This window comes from Peromyscus eremicus, chromosome 9 (genome assembly GCF_949786415.1).
Source record: "Peromyscus eremicus chromosome 9, PerEre_H2_v1, whole genome shotgun sequence".
Lineage (NCBI taxonomy): Eukaryota > Metazoa > Chordata > Mammalia > Rodentia > Cricetidae > Peromyscus > Peromyscus eremicus.
The window spans coordinates 89,217,367-89,230,333 of record NC_081425.1 but is presented as its reverse complement, the minus strand read 5'-3'; the positions used below and the strand labels follow the sequence as shown (position 1 = coordinate 89,230,333).

General features: G+C 42.8%; 2 protein-coding genes and 1 pseudogene across 2 annotated transcripts in view; 2 read left to right on the top strand and 1 right to left on the bottom strand.

Moving 5' to 3' along the window:
- The window catches only part of LOC131919648 (disks large homolog 5-like), a 110,244-nt gene extending 97,581 nt beyond the window's left edge, over positions 1 to 12,663 (top strand). The window contains exon 7 of the mRNA XM_059274020.1: positions 11,861 to 12,663. The gene's annotated coding sequence lies outside the window, so the exon portion shown is untranslated. The remainder of the gene's footprint in view (positions 1 to 11,860) is intronic.
- Positions 91 to 1,530, bottom strand: LOC131919650 (olfactory receptor 2L13-like; annotated as a pseudogene).
- LOC131919074 (disks large homolog 5-like) lies at positions 3,234 to 9,905 on the top strand. The gene is made up of 5 exons (XM_059273132.1): positions 3,234 to 3,237; positions 6,246 to 6,405; positions 7,657 to 7,800; positions 8,640 to 8,820; positions 9,618 to 9,905. Exons 1-5 carry the CDS (start codon positions 3,234 to 3,236, stop codon positions 9,630 to 9,632), a joined length of 504 nt encoding a protein of 167 aa, XP_059129115.1. The 3' UTR covers positions 9,633 to 9,905.
- Positions 12,664 to 12,967: the final 304 nt, after the last annotated feature.

Sequence of the window (12,967 nt, the reverse complement as noted above, 5' to 3'; positions counted from 1 at the left end):
CCTGCCTATCCCTTAATTTGTAAGTTACGCCATTAAATAAATCTCCTTTTAACTACGTGGAGTGGCCTAAATAATTTCACCAATATTTTACAGTAATATTTATCCACTCATAAGGTATAATGTGTCATATTATGTTAGAATAATTGTCGAATTTCTGTTATTTATATAATTGACTGTAATGTTATGAATTAAACATGTCAATAATTGTACTAGTGTGCAATAATGAACATACTATTTAATCTTAACCAGTAATGAGTCACCAGAAAGGTATGACATGTGTGGGGGCAAATTACATTTCCAATAGGCAACACTATTCTGTCATTCTCCAGGGGAACTGAAATATGAGTAGAGAGGAAATGATCAAGTTTTTGTGGAAGAGAATGTCCCAAAGACTTTTGTCATGGCCCCCAGGACCTCCTTATTCCTCAGGCTGTAGATGATGGGGTTGAGAATGGGGGTGAGGATAGTGTAGAAGACAGCCAGAATCTGATCTTCTGTCAGGGAATGGAGACTCCTGGGATGAAGGTAAGTGTAGACAAAAGATGCATAGTAAAATATCACCACAGTTAAGTGAGTTGACTATGTGGTGAAGGCTTTTTTCTTTCCTTGAGTGCATATGGAAGACAGCAAAAAGGACCCATCCACAGGAAGCTGTGATGCCAAGGAACAAAAGTAGAAGAAACAGGCTTGTACTCACAAATACCGTGTACTCATAAACCCAAGTGTCCATACAGGCCAGGGGCAACATGGCAGGGACATCCCAGAAGAAACGGTTAATGGACCTAGAATGGCAGTAAGGAATGTGAAGGAGACAGACTGTGTGTGATAAGGAGTTAATGGAGCCCAGTGTCCAAGATCCTATGATCATCTCCAGACACATCATTTTGCTCATGGGAATAGGATAATGAAGAGGGTGGCAGATGGCCACGAAATGGTCATAAGTCATGGAGGCCAGGAACAAGCCCTCAGAACCTACCATGGTCAGAAAGAAAAAGGATTGCACTCCACAGCCCAGTAAGATAATGCTTTTCTGGCCAGAGAGGAAGTTGAATGCCATCTTGGGAACAGTAGTAGAAATAAGCATCAGGTCCATGAGAGAGAGCTGAATGAGCAGAAAGTACATGGGGGACATGGAGCCTGGGATCCACAGGAATGAGGAGGATCATTGCTGAGTTGCCAAGCAAGGCCACAGAGAACATGGAGATGATGAGCAGCAAAAGCAGTAGGCCTGTGTGATTTTGTGGTAATAATCCTAACAAAATGAAATCACGTGAGCTCTGATTCCATTTCTCCATGAAAATGTATTGCTTTCTCTTTCTTCAAAAGTGACCTGAAAGTAAAATGCACTTATATAAAGTAGAACAGGAGAATAAAGAGGAACTGGCTTTGAATGAATGCTTGCACTGAATTGTTCTTACAACCAGCACCATCCTTCTGTTGAATTTATTTTGAAATCTGAACTAAATGTTTCTTCCCCTTTGCCTCTGGCCAAGTTCTCAGTTCAGAGATACCTGTATGGTCATTTTATTTTATTTTTAACAAATATTTTTATTTTATAATTAATTTAATTTTACATATCAGCCACGGATTCCCCTGTCCTCCCTTCTCCCAACACCCAGGCTTCCCTCACCCAATCCACCCCCTATTACCACCTCCTTCAAGGCAAGTTCTCCCCTGGGGAGTCAGCCCAGCCTGGTAGATTCAGTTGAGGAAGATCCAGGCCCCTGCTCCCCGCACCAAGGTTGAGCAAAGTGTCACAGCATAGGCCCTAGGTTCCAGTTCCATGGGGGTTCTTCAGCTATTGGTTCATAGTTCATGTGTTTCCCCTAGTTTGGCTATTTGTCCCTGTGCTTTTTCCATTATGGTCTTGATATCTCTTCCTCATAGAATCCCTCCTCTCTCTTGTCCGCTGGACTCCTGGAGCTCCACCTGGGGCTTGGCTGTGGATCTCTGCATCTGCTTCCACCAGTCACTGGATGAGAGTTCTATCAGGACACTTAGGGTGTTTGGCCAAAAACTCTGACAATCTTTTAAAGCCTTCATAATGACAAGTTTCCATGCAAAAGGGAAGTACCAACTTCGTAGTTATCAGTATTTCCTCTTCTGCCAGTATTTATGATAGTATTGACTATGAATAAGTAGAACAAAAAACACCCCACAAGAAGTCATTTAATTGTTACTAGCATAATAAATATAAATAGTAAATGTAGTAAAAGCTATTGTGGAAATGGGAAATCTGTTGTCAAGGAGTTCCCATTGTCACGATAAAAAACACCATGACAACAATTCAAGATAGATAATTGAAGAGACTTCATTTTCTCCAACAAGACAATATATGAAGTTATTGCTGTGTGTGGTAAGGGAGAGCTGTGTTGGTCAAGCACAGGTCTACCACAGAACCCTGCCTAATTTGTACAGTGTTCTGGGAATAGTAATAGTTAGAGCTGTGCCAATTCAACCAGTGAGAAGGCTGACATTTGGGATGAACAGAGTTTAAAACTCACCCACTATAGGCAGCCAAGAAATTAAGGAGATGACCCTTGCATCTTATATTTAAATGAAATTATTCTGAACATCATTTTACTGTTGCTGCTCTATATTATACATTAACATATGTTTTTAAATAAGATTTTGCTCATTAAGGCCCACCTGGCTACCATCCCCACCAGGGTCCCTTCTGTCTTCTCCACCTCCTCCTCCTCTTCCAATCTTCCTGCCTTTTCAGTCTTCTTGGCTATGCCTGGGATCCCAGGGTGTACGTGTTGAGCACCACTGGAATTCTGGAGACCCAGGCCCATAGAATCCAGCCAATGGCCACTGTTCTCTGGGGCCTATCAATACACTAAAAAGCCACCCATTTCAGCCCACAGCACCAAGGTCTCTCATAGCCCTGATGCCATCCCACAGAGCTGGGCAAGGTGAGGCAGGTTGGTCAGACAGTATAGAGACTCAGCACCAGGAAGTGCTAGGCATTTGGCCTCAGACCCTGGCCCAGATCATGACCAAAATGGAGGCCATGCTTCAAGGCAGTGGGAGCACTGAGCCCAGGCAAGTGGCAGCAGCTTGATAAGGAGGCTGGGGACACCAAAGAGTAGCTGCTGCTCCAGGTGCACCCTCCTAAGTGGCAGGATGAATTCCAGGACTTGCTTACTTCACTGAAGCAGATACAGCCTCAACTGCTGCCCATTCTCTGCCTGAAGGACATCTTCAGACTGCAAAAGCACACTGAGGGCATGGGTGAGTAGTAGTTCCTTAGGGCTCCCCTGGACTGCCACCCACCTCTTCTCTCTGCAACTCACTCAGTGTGTCTACGATCTGGTAGTGGCCACTACTCTACCTGAATGTCCAGGGTGACACACCTTCTCTCTTAGCCCTCGGGGAAGGAACCTGTGGCTGGACATGAATTTATACCTACTGCCTCTGTTCTGATTCTCTCAAGCAACAATAACATGATAACAATAGCAGAAGCCTTTCCTTCCCTGTCCTGGTTGTCCTCAGTGGGACATGATGTCCTGTGTCATGTGGAGGTGGTAGAACACCTTGGAAAGATGTGGTACGTCCTCTTTTTAAACTCCTCACCAGAACTTGAAATCAGTAAGAAGAGATTATACACTAAGGGTAGAAAGCCTAAGTTTTGGTCCTGCCTATCCATTTAAATATCACAAGTGTCTATTCTCTCTGTGCTTTATTCCTTCTTGCTTCCTGGAGGTCAGTATCCTTTCCAGTCCAGATTACCTGTGAATTATGGACAATGCCATACCCATTTTGCTTTAGGAAGTAATGGCCCAGTTTAGGAAGTTACATGGTAGCATGTGAAAATCCTATAATGGTTGGTGAGGCTCAGTTCCTTCCCGGAGGGCTGAGTTCCCACTGGAAGAGAGATGGTGACTGATTGCTCTGAGTGCTGTAGACCTATATTTCCTTAGGGATATCTCATGATATTAAATTCTACCTTTCTCCAAAATATTTTGAGGAGCAGTGATTGCCTATTTAGTCTACAAATGAGATACAATAATAACCAAAGGGGACAGTAGGAATAATAACTTTTATAAATGCTGCCTATATATAGATTTTAAAAGTAATAACCTTTTGTTACAAGTTTTCAGCTAACTTTTGTTATGCATTTTACAAATTTTAACAATGCCCCAGGAATTTACACATCCAAAGTTAAAGAAATTACATCATAAGATATTATTTTTTGAGATTAGAAAGCAAAGAAATGTAGAGATAAAATGTGTTAGAGTACAAAGTAGATAGAGCTTAGAGATTTTCATCTCTTCATTACATTTTTTTTAAATTTAAAATACTTTTGTAACAATTCTTTTCTATCAATGTTGGCCAGTTTCCATTTTTAGTATAACTCTATCCTTCATGTACAAATATATACATGAAGTGAGTTAAAAGTAACCTATTACTGAGCAATGTCTAATAAAAAACTAATGGAATATAGTAAGTTTTGACTGTTGAGCTATACAGTCAGGAGAAGGTACTAACGATTTTGAGGAGCGTGAAGAATTTGTGTATAAAATATATGGTCCTTGTCATTTTGAAGAACAATCTGTAAAATCACTAAGAGCAAACTCTACAGGATTTTTAGATGTAATTTTGGGTCATACCCATTGAGCATTTTCAGAAACTCTTAAAAGCTGATGTACTGGGTAGTGATTATCTATAGATCCCATGTAACATGCTAATGCAATCTGCCGTGGTCATCAATTTAAATCAAATAAGCTGCATATTCTCTACTGGCAGTAATTTCTGTAGGCTCCATACTGGGAAGTTGTTTAAAAAGTGTCCTTTCCATTATCAGTAAGTCTATCATTTCTTGATAATAAGGAGATGCAGGTACTTGTGGAAAATCATACCTCACATCAATGTCTATAATACTGTTACCTTCTGGACATATACTTTAATAGGAGATGAACATTCACTTTCTTTCCCACATGGAAATACTGAGGCATTTCCAAAAAATCAGAGAGCAATCTCTGGCTATGGAACAAAAGGGTACTGAAGCATTTCTCTTGAGTCCCAGGAGAGATTCCTAGAATGGGAAACCTAAATTCTGGCGAGTTATGAAGACATCTGATTAGCAGGGAGGCAATGTCAGTTCCCCATGACATTAGGGGTGTCTCATGCCTGGATATTCTATTGTATCCTGGAGACTTTAGAATGTTATCTGATGTCACCTGTGTGGTAGCAACACCAACTGCCTTTGGACAGTTGGTTCAGAGCCCTTACAGTTCAGCCATGAACATGTTGGGAAGACTCAGGACTCTATTGGGTCGAGAGAAAGGAGAGGGAAGAGAAACCAGAGAGAAGCAGACACAAGCTGGCCTTCAGCCATTCCAATGTGAACCATCAAGAAAGAAATGGTCCAGAAGATGGTACAGTAAGTTGTGGATAGGAAATTGCCATGTTCCTGCAGGACATGGGCTTGAGCTGAATCTTCCAGTAATGGGACACAGGAGGTAGGAGTCTCTGGGAACCAACTGGACTTCCCTGCTTCTCATGGCTCCTGAAATTCAAGGATTCCAGAAGAGTAATTTGTCTGTCCCAGAAATCAGGAGCGAGTAAGGCCAAAGCTGTTGTGCTGGGAGCTCTTGCCTTTCAATCCTACAGGAGGGTAGGGGTTGAGAGGGGACAAAAAGGCCAGCATTAGGGTAGGAGGTTCAAGTGAACTGTGCCCAGCAAAAAGCAGGTCATCAATGTACTTCAACCTCAGTGTCTTCATTTATTTACATCCCACTAGCTCTATGCACCCTCCTTTGTCACTGAGGCATCTTGGTGAGGATGGTGACCATATTCTGCCCCTGTGTGGTTTCTCCATTTTTGCCATGTGCTTAGAGTGACCTGTCAGGTGCATCTTTAATGACCTGAGTGCTTGTGGACTGTGTCAATTTTATCTTGCATTTGAAAGCCACAGTCTAGTGAACCTTGCAGCCAAGTTGAATGCAGAGTCCAGCGCTGTTAATAAGCCTGAGGAGGCTCTATCCTTAGTTACCTAAAACATATGCTAAAGGGGCCAAGGAAATCAGCTGGCTGAGACTCCTATCTCCCATCATAGAGAAGGGAGACCTAAGATGCTCAGCATGAGCATCTCAGTCCAGGGCAAAATTCTTTGGTGTGTCACTGAATTGCTTGCTTACATCCTTTCTGAAACACCTTCTCAGGTCTCAGGGTGATCTGTTCATTCTCTATGTCTTGTCACAATGCACGTTCACTTGTGTTCATTCATCTGCCCACAGGGGCCTCCAAAGAGCCACCACCCACTCCAACCAGCCTCACAAAGAGACAAGTGAAGCGGAAGGTGGAGAGTCTGACCACTCAGCTCCGGGAGATGACTGCCCAACGGAATGATCTGAGAGATCGCCTCATCTTAGTAACCGAAGGATCCTTGGACAACAGGTATTTACTGTTTCAAAATCCATGGTGACTGTCTCTGTTCCACAATTTTACCCTTAGTTTATTTTGTCTAAGAAATGGGCTTCTGGGAGGTTGGGTTCACCTTCAGGGTATCCCTTTGCCCAACACCATTTCTCTAAATGCTTCCTGAAGCAAAACCTGACACATGGGCAGGAGTGAGATGGGGACATAGACTGTTCTGCTTCCTCCAAATGAAAACTAGAGCCTGTGGCCTGAATCACATAACTCAGGAACTGAAGCAGTAGTGTGTGAATTCCCAGCATGCATTTGGAGAGATCCTGTCAAGTGGTGGCTAGTGTGAGAATGCTGTTATTTTTCTTTTACTTGCCTGGAAAGACATTGTGTGCTAGATGATTCTAGTAGCAGCTGGAGAGTTTTTGTACCACATCTTAATATGTGGCAGCAAGGCCTGGTACAGATGTCTGTTGCTCTTGTTCCTCTCTAAGATGACACAATTGCATGCATTAATTTGTCATCTCAATGAGAGCATTTTAGCTCCTTTCCCTGTCTCATTTTCTCCCTCTGACTCTCTGTCTCTGTCTCTCTCTGTCTCTGTCATTCTCTCTCTCTCTCTCTCTCTCTCTCTCTCTCTCTCTCTCTCTCTCTCTCTCTCTCTCTCCCTCTCCTCCATCTTTCTGTATCTATGTGTTTGTGTGTTTGTGCATATGTGTCCCTCTTCATCCTGCAATCAAGGGTCTATGGTTGCACATGAAGTGTTGCTTGTCTCAGTATCTAGGTGTTGTCTACATGGTGTACTGGGAGCCCCAGTTTGAGCAGCCTAGCCCTTTGTCAGTGTGTTCACCTTGGTGTCAACTGGGAATGCCCTGGGAGAATTTATGAAGCTGTCATAATATTGAGTCCCATCCTCTGAAATGCTCATGATGTGATTTTAGCCGCCATGTCAATAAAAGCACCCTGGAATGAGTATCTCTTATTTGAAGACAGCAGAAACATCACAGTTTCTGGTGGGCCCAGACCTGTGATAGACTTGTGGGAACTCCATAGCAAGCTGTGCAGTACTCCTGAGGGAGCATATTCAGTCCCAGCTGCATCCCTCTTAACACTCTGACTCTGCTGGCCTGGGAACAGAAGAGCAAGTGTAATAAGCAGCCAGAGTTCCCAGTACATAGGAGCCATTATGTGGCATCTTATTAATTCCAGTATTAGAACACACACTGAATTCATGTGATCCTTGAGGCCTGTATTCACGGAATTCTTTGCTTCTGGGTCCAGGCCCTACCACAGGCCAAATCCTTTCTGGGAAAAGCTCAAGATGGAACATCAGCAGGTCATGTCAGACCTGCAGAAGTTTGAGAAGGAAAATTTGGAGGCCTCACAGAAGCTCAGTGAGCTGACCGAAGAGAAAGTCTTCCTTTGGTAAGTGCTTATCTTGGCAGGGACCCCAACTGTTGTACAATAGCCAACTCTAATTTTCTTTGTGTTTGAACTGCAGGGTCTGCAGATGTGCTTCTAGTTTTTCTGCTTCTTAGCCAGCAGCATAAGCAAGCAGCCTTTGGACTTATGCCCCTTCACTCAGTTTTGCTAAGGTTTAAAGAGACTATTAGCTCTTCCAAGCACCATAATGTCATTCAGTAGCCTCCAGATCAGTGGTTATTAACCTTCCTAATGCTGTGATACTTTAATACATTGCTTCATTGTTTTTGATGACCCCAAACCATAAAATTATTTTGTAGCATTGTCTTAAGTTTATTTTGCCACTGTTAATAATTTTAATGTAAATGTCTACATAGGCCATCTAATATGTGTCCCTTGTGAAAGGCTCCTTAGATCCCAAAGGGTTCACAACCCACATACTGAGAACCACTGGTTAGAAGATCAATTGGCCTCACAAGAGGGGTGTCAGGCAGGAGCTGACTGCTATGGGATCTATGAACCCTTTGGGTCTCCCACTTCCCCAAGTGTACTTGCACATTACCTGCTGGTGTTTCCTCATGACAGTGGACTGATTAGGACAGGTGGGGTACTCCTCTTGTTTATGGAAGTGCATGAATTTCTGTTATTTGGGGGGGGTTCAGAAATAGTTTGATTCTTGCAGGAAATAACTGTTCTCTGCTTTTGGCCTTGAGTGCCACTGTCATTACTGTTGAAGGTTCTTGTTTACATCTTCCTGTGAGCCTGGGATAGGGTTGGGTTGTTGAGGCATGGTGTTGTGGGTGACCAGAGGTGGCTGACATGGTCTTACTATTTGTTTCCAGTGATCTGCAGAGCCTGCTCCTGATGGAGCAGAGTCAGCTCAAAAAGAAATTGGATATGCTGAGGCAACAGAAGGAGAACCTACTGGAGGATTGGGTCGTGCTGAAGCACCACTTGGGTGACTTGCAAGTGCTCAGTAAGGATCAAGAAGAGATCAGTGACCTCCAGAACCAGCAACAGCAGGTAGGGACAGGCAGCTGGGTCACAGTTAGGTCCAACATCATTTACTTATGTAACCTTACCAAATCTACCCATCCAGACACCTGTGCTCTATCTCATCACTTTCCTCATCCATACACCCATCTATCCACCCACTTCATGACATAAAATTGTTCATTCTGTGTCTGTGCATTAGTATTTCTGAGAAGTGAGTCTCCTCTGAGAATCTTGGTCATTGGCATGCAATCCCGGATACTCTTCTTGAACCTGTAGTCAATGGGGAGAAACAGGTCAATCACTCATCACACAGCTACATGTCATTATGATGGGAGGATTGCTATACACAGAATTGAGTTCAAGAGTAAAAATTTTTCTAACCATCTCCACTAGTTCAAGAGTATGCTCCCCTAGGTCATTTTAGTTTTCAGGAATGGAAAGCTGAGTTTTTGGAGTTTGCTTAAAGGCTGGTGTGCTTATTTTAAAGATAACTGCTCCTCTATCACTTTGTTGTTTTCGTTTCACGCCTTTCTCTGTCTCCCTCTGTCTCTCCGTGGTGTGTGTGTGTGTGTGTGTGTGTGTGTGTGTGTGTGTAATAGAGGCATGTGGGAGTGCAGTGCATATTTCATGTGGATGAGAGCCTGAGGAGACCACTGGGTTTCTGTCTTTGTCAGTCTCTGTCTTATGAACTTCAAGCAGGCTTTCTCATGTGCCCATGAGCTTGAAATTTTGTGAGATTGACCAATAAGCTCTTGGGATTCTGTGTGTGTGCTTGCACTTGTGTGAGAATGTATTGACTATACTATACTCAACCCTCCAATAAGGACACAAACTTGTAATGAACAGGAGCAGCAAAGAATGGAAGAGAGACTCCAGAGCTTGTTGAAGCAGAGGGAGCTGGTCACACAGCAAAAACACCTGGCAATAAAGCTGCAGCATCATTTGATTGTCTTCCAATCAAATGATGAACCCAGGTTGAATTTGGGGTATGGAGAAAATTGGGTCCCCTGTACCAGGGCTCTCTGTCCTTTGTGGGCTTTTGCTTATCAGCAAGACTCCCTGTTCCAAGCATGGGTAGACCAACTCAGAACTCAGAGTATTATGCTGGTCCCGTCAACTCCTGTCCAGCAAACAATATGTTTGATACTCCCTGGGTCTGTACACTTGTGTCCATTTCTCCCTTCTTATCTCTCTGGAATGTTCTCAGCAGGCTTTCCTTGAACTCACAGAGCTCTGACTGCTTATGCCTCCCAGGTGATGGGATTTAAAGGTGTGCCTCACCATATCTGACTAAAATTACATTTTTATTCAGGATTAGCACCTGTAGGATGAGATTCGCACCCTTGTCAGTATTTGATGTCACACTGGCTGTCTTCATTGTTTGAGCATTTCCCATGTAAAGTGTACTGGGGATATAATAAGTTTAGTCATTAGCAGGATGAAGCCAGGTAGACGTCTCTGCTGAGGATTGTTCAGAACCTTCAGCGATTGTTGTGGAACAGACTCCTCTAGAGTGTCAGGATGTAGATTCCCAGCTGTAGGCCTAAGGATAACACAGTTCTTTTTGTTTGTTGCCAGAGACCATGCAGTGACAATGTTCTCAGACACATAGCTCAATAAATACTGCTCTAGCATGACAGGCTCCATCTTGTGAATTACCTGGGTGCAAAGTTGTATTAAGTCTATGTATATAAAATGAGGTGGTCTTTTTAAAATTATTTTTATTCATTTTACATACCAACCACAGATCCCCGTTTCTTCCCTCCTCCCACTCCCCACTCACCTTCTTCCCTGACTCTTCACCCCCTCCTCCAACAGAGTAAGTTCTCCCATGGTAGGACAGTTAAGCCTGATACATTCTGTTGAAGCAGGAGCAAGCCCCTCCCCACTTTATCACGCAAGAGCACAGTGTCCGGCCATAGGTAATTGGATCCAGTAAGACAGCTCATGCACCAGGAATAGATCCTGATCACACTGCCAGGGGCCCCTCAAAAACAACCAGCTCCACAATTGTCCCTCATATGCAGAGGGTCTAGTCCGGGCCCATGCATGTTCCACAAGTGTTAGTCTTAATTTCCTGAGTTCCTTTGAGCTTGGTTCAGTTGTTTCTGTATATTTCCCCATCATGATCTTTACCACCCTTACTCATATAATCCCTCTATAAAAGTAAAAAGGAACACAGCTTGAAATTTTAAGGTTTTCTCTATCAAACCTGTGACAGCATTGTACAACATGGAGAGGAAAATAAAATAATATCAATTAAAATCAGGAATAAGGACAGGTGTATGTGATTGTTCATGTCTCTAATCCAAGCTCTTTGGGATCACAGGCAGGAAATCTCTGGCCACTTGTAGCCATCCTAGAATATGTATCTAGTCAGCCAGAGATGCATATTGTAACACTGTCTAGAAAGAAAAAAAAAGAAATTGGACATGAAAAAAATGAGGTAGTTGATGAGAAACTCATCATGAACAGTCTGTGATTCTCCACTGTGCTATTATATATGACTTTAATATGCTATTCCTTTAATTTAAATGATGTCTCTATACTGTAGGAAAAATCCGGTTCTTTCTCATTAGAGCACAGTACATATAGTACTCATATCAACATCTGATACTTGTTAAGGGCAGAAAATAATTCAAGGCCCAACTACTCTGTGACACTTATTCCTCAGGTGTACATACAATGAATGCTGCCAAAGATCAGTGTTGACTGTCCAGCACAATTGAGTTTTTGTGATATCACTGAATGACAGGTGACATGGTGGATCCCCACCAGGACTCTGCCCTTGCTAACTTCCTCCTCTAGGCCAGAAAATCTCCAACATGAGCTGAAACAATCCACAGCGCAGGATGAGAGCCTCCTGCCTACAGAGCTGCTGCAGCAGGAGCACTAAGTGTCATAAGCAAGTGAGCCATCATGACATCCCATCCCCAGCAACATGGCATTTGTAGGGTGGAGTTCTTCCTTGATTCTTGTTTCCTGTGTATGAATAGGCCCTGAATTTATCTAGCTAGTGACCCAGCAAGGCTGTTTTTAGATCTGATTGCCTTTTCCTCTCTCACAGCACCCTTTATGAGAACTGAGGAGGCTGAAGAAATCCATAGTCAACTAGAAACCCTGACATTCTCCACTTTATGATCAAGGTCTCCTCAGAACAAGACATGTACTACTAGTTGTGAAGTCACCAGTGAGGCAAATATCATCTGCCCTGAAGGTCATCCATCAATAATCTGATCCACGTGACTGTTGACTCCCTAGTTATAGAATAAAGAAACCATCAAGAAGATGCTTGAGATTCAAAAAATAAACACCAAGAGTTATGCAGAAAAAGCTGACATCTACCAGCAAGTGTTCCCAGCGAGGGCCACAACAACATGAAGACAGAATATGTTTCCACTCATAGTTACTCTGAAAGTTTATTGCTACAAACTTTTGGTAGCTGACTGAGTGTTGAGCCCTTCATATGTGGAGGGAGATATGTCAACAGAGACTGTGTTGATGTCATGCTGCTATCCAGACAGACCACACAAAGGAAGCATCATATCCTCACTCCAGTCCAGTGCGGGAACTACTCAATTTCATGCACATGTGATGGTGAAGTGAATTGTTCTGAGAGATGGTTTAGGAAGGATGTCACCATGAGCTGTTATGTCTTTTGGTAACAGATGCGCCCCGTGTCATTTTTTGCTCTTGAATGGACGCACAGACACATGTTGGCAGACAGAATCATATAGTGGCCAACATGGCATAAGATCAACTTTGGCAAGGACTTAACCTACAAGCCCCAAAGTGGCATGACTACACTTGTCTTGAAGAGGGTATTTCAATTCAGGGTTGTCTTTCAATTTGTGTCCAAAGCAAGCCATAGAGTGTAGGACATCAGCATGAAGAGAAAGCTTCTTATGTAAATAGTTTTCATTTGTTTTGGGGTTTGAATGAATTTAGGTTTTGTTGTTCTTTGTTTTGTTTTGCTGTTTTTTTATTTTTTGGTCCTTTGTTCTTTCTTTGATTTTATATTTTGCTAAAGCTATACACTGGATATACTGAGCACCCCTGTAAGGCCCTATTCAGTCAAATTTCTGTAATTTAACAAATAAAAAATAATTTCCAACTCTTCATTCTTTCCTTTAAATTTTTTAGTGAACTTACTTACCAACCACAGATCCAACTC

Bases quoted from the DNA above. Each gene is read 5' to 3' on its own strand.
- LOC131919074 (XM_059273132.1), top strand. The intron at 6,406-7,656 runs GTATTTACTGTT...TTCTGGGTCCAG, and splicing joins GAAGGATCCTTGGACAACAG to GCCCTACCACAGGCCAAATC. The intron at 7,801-8,639 runs GTAAGTGCTTAT...ATTTGTTTCCAG, and splicing joins GAAGAGAAAGTCTTCCTTTG to TGATCTGCAGAGCCTGCTCC.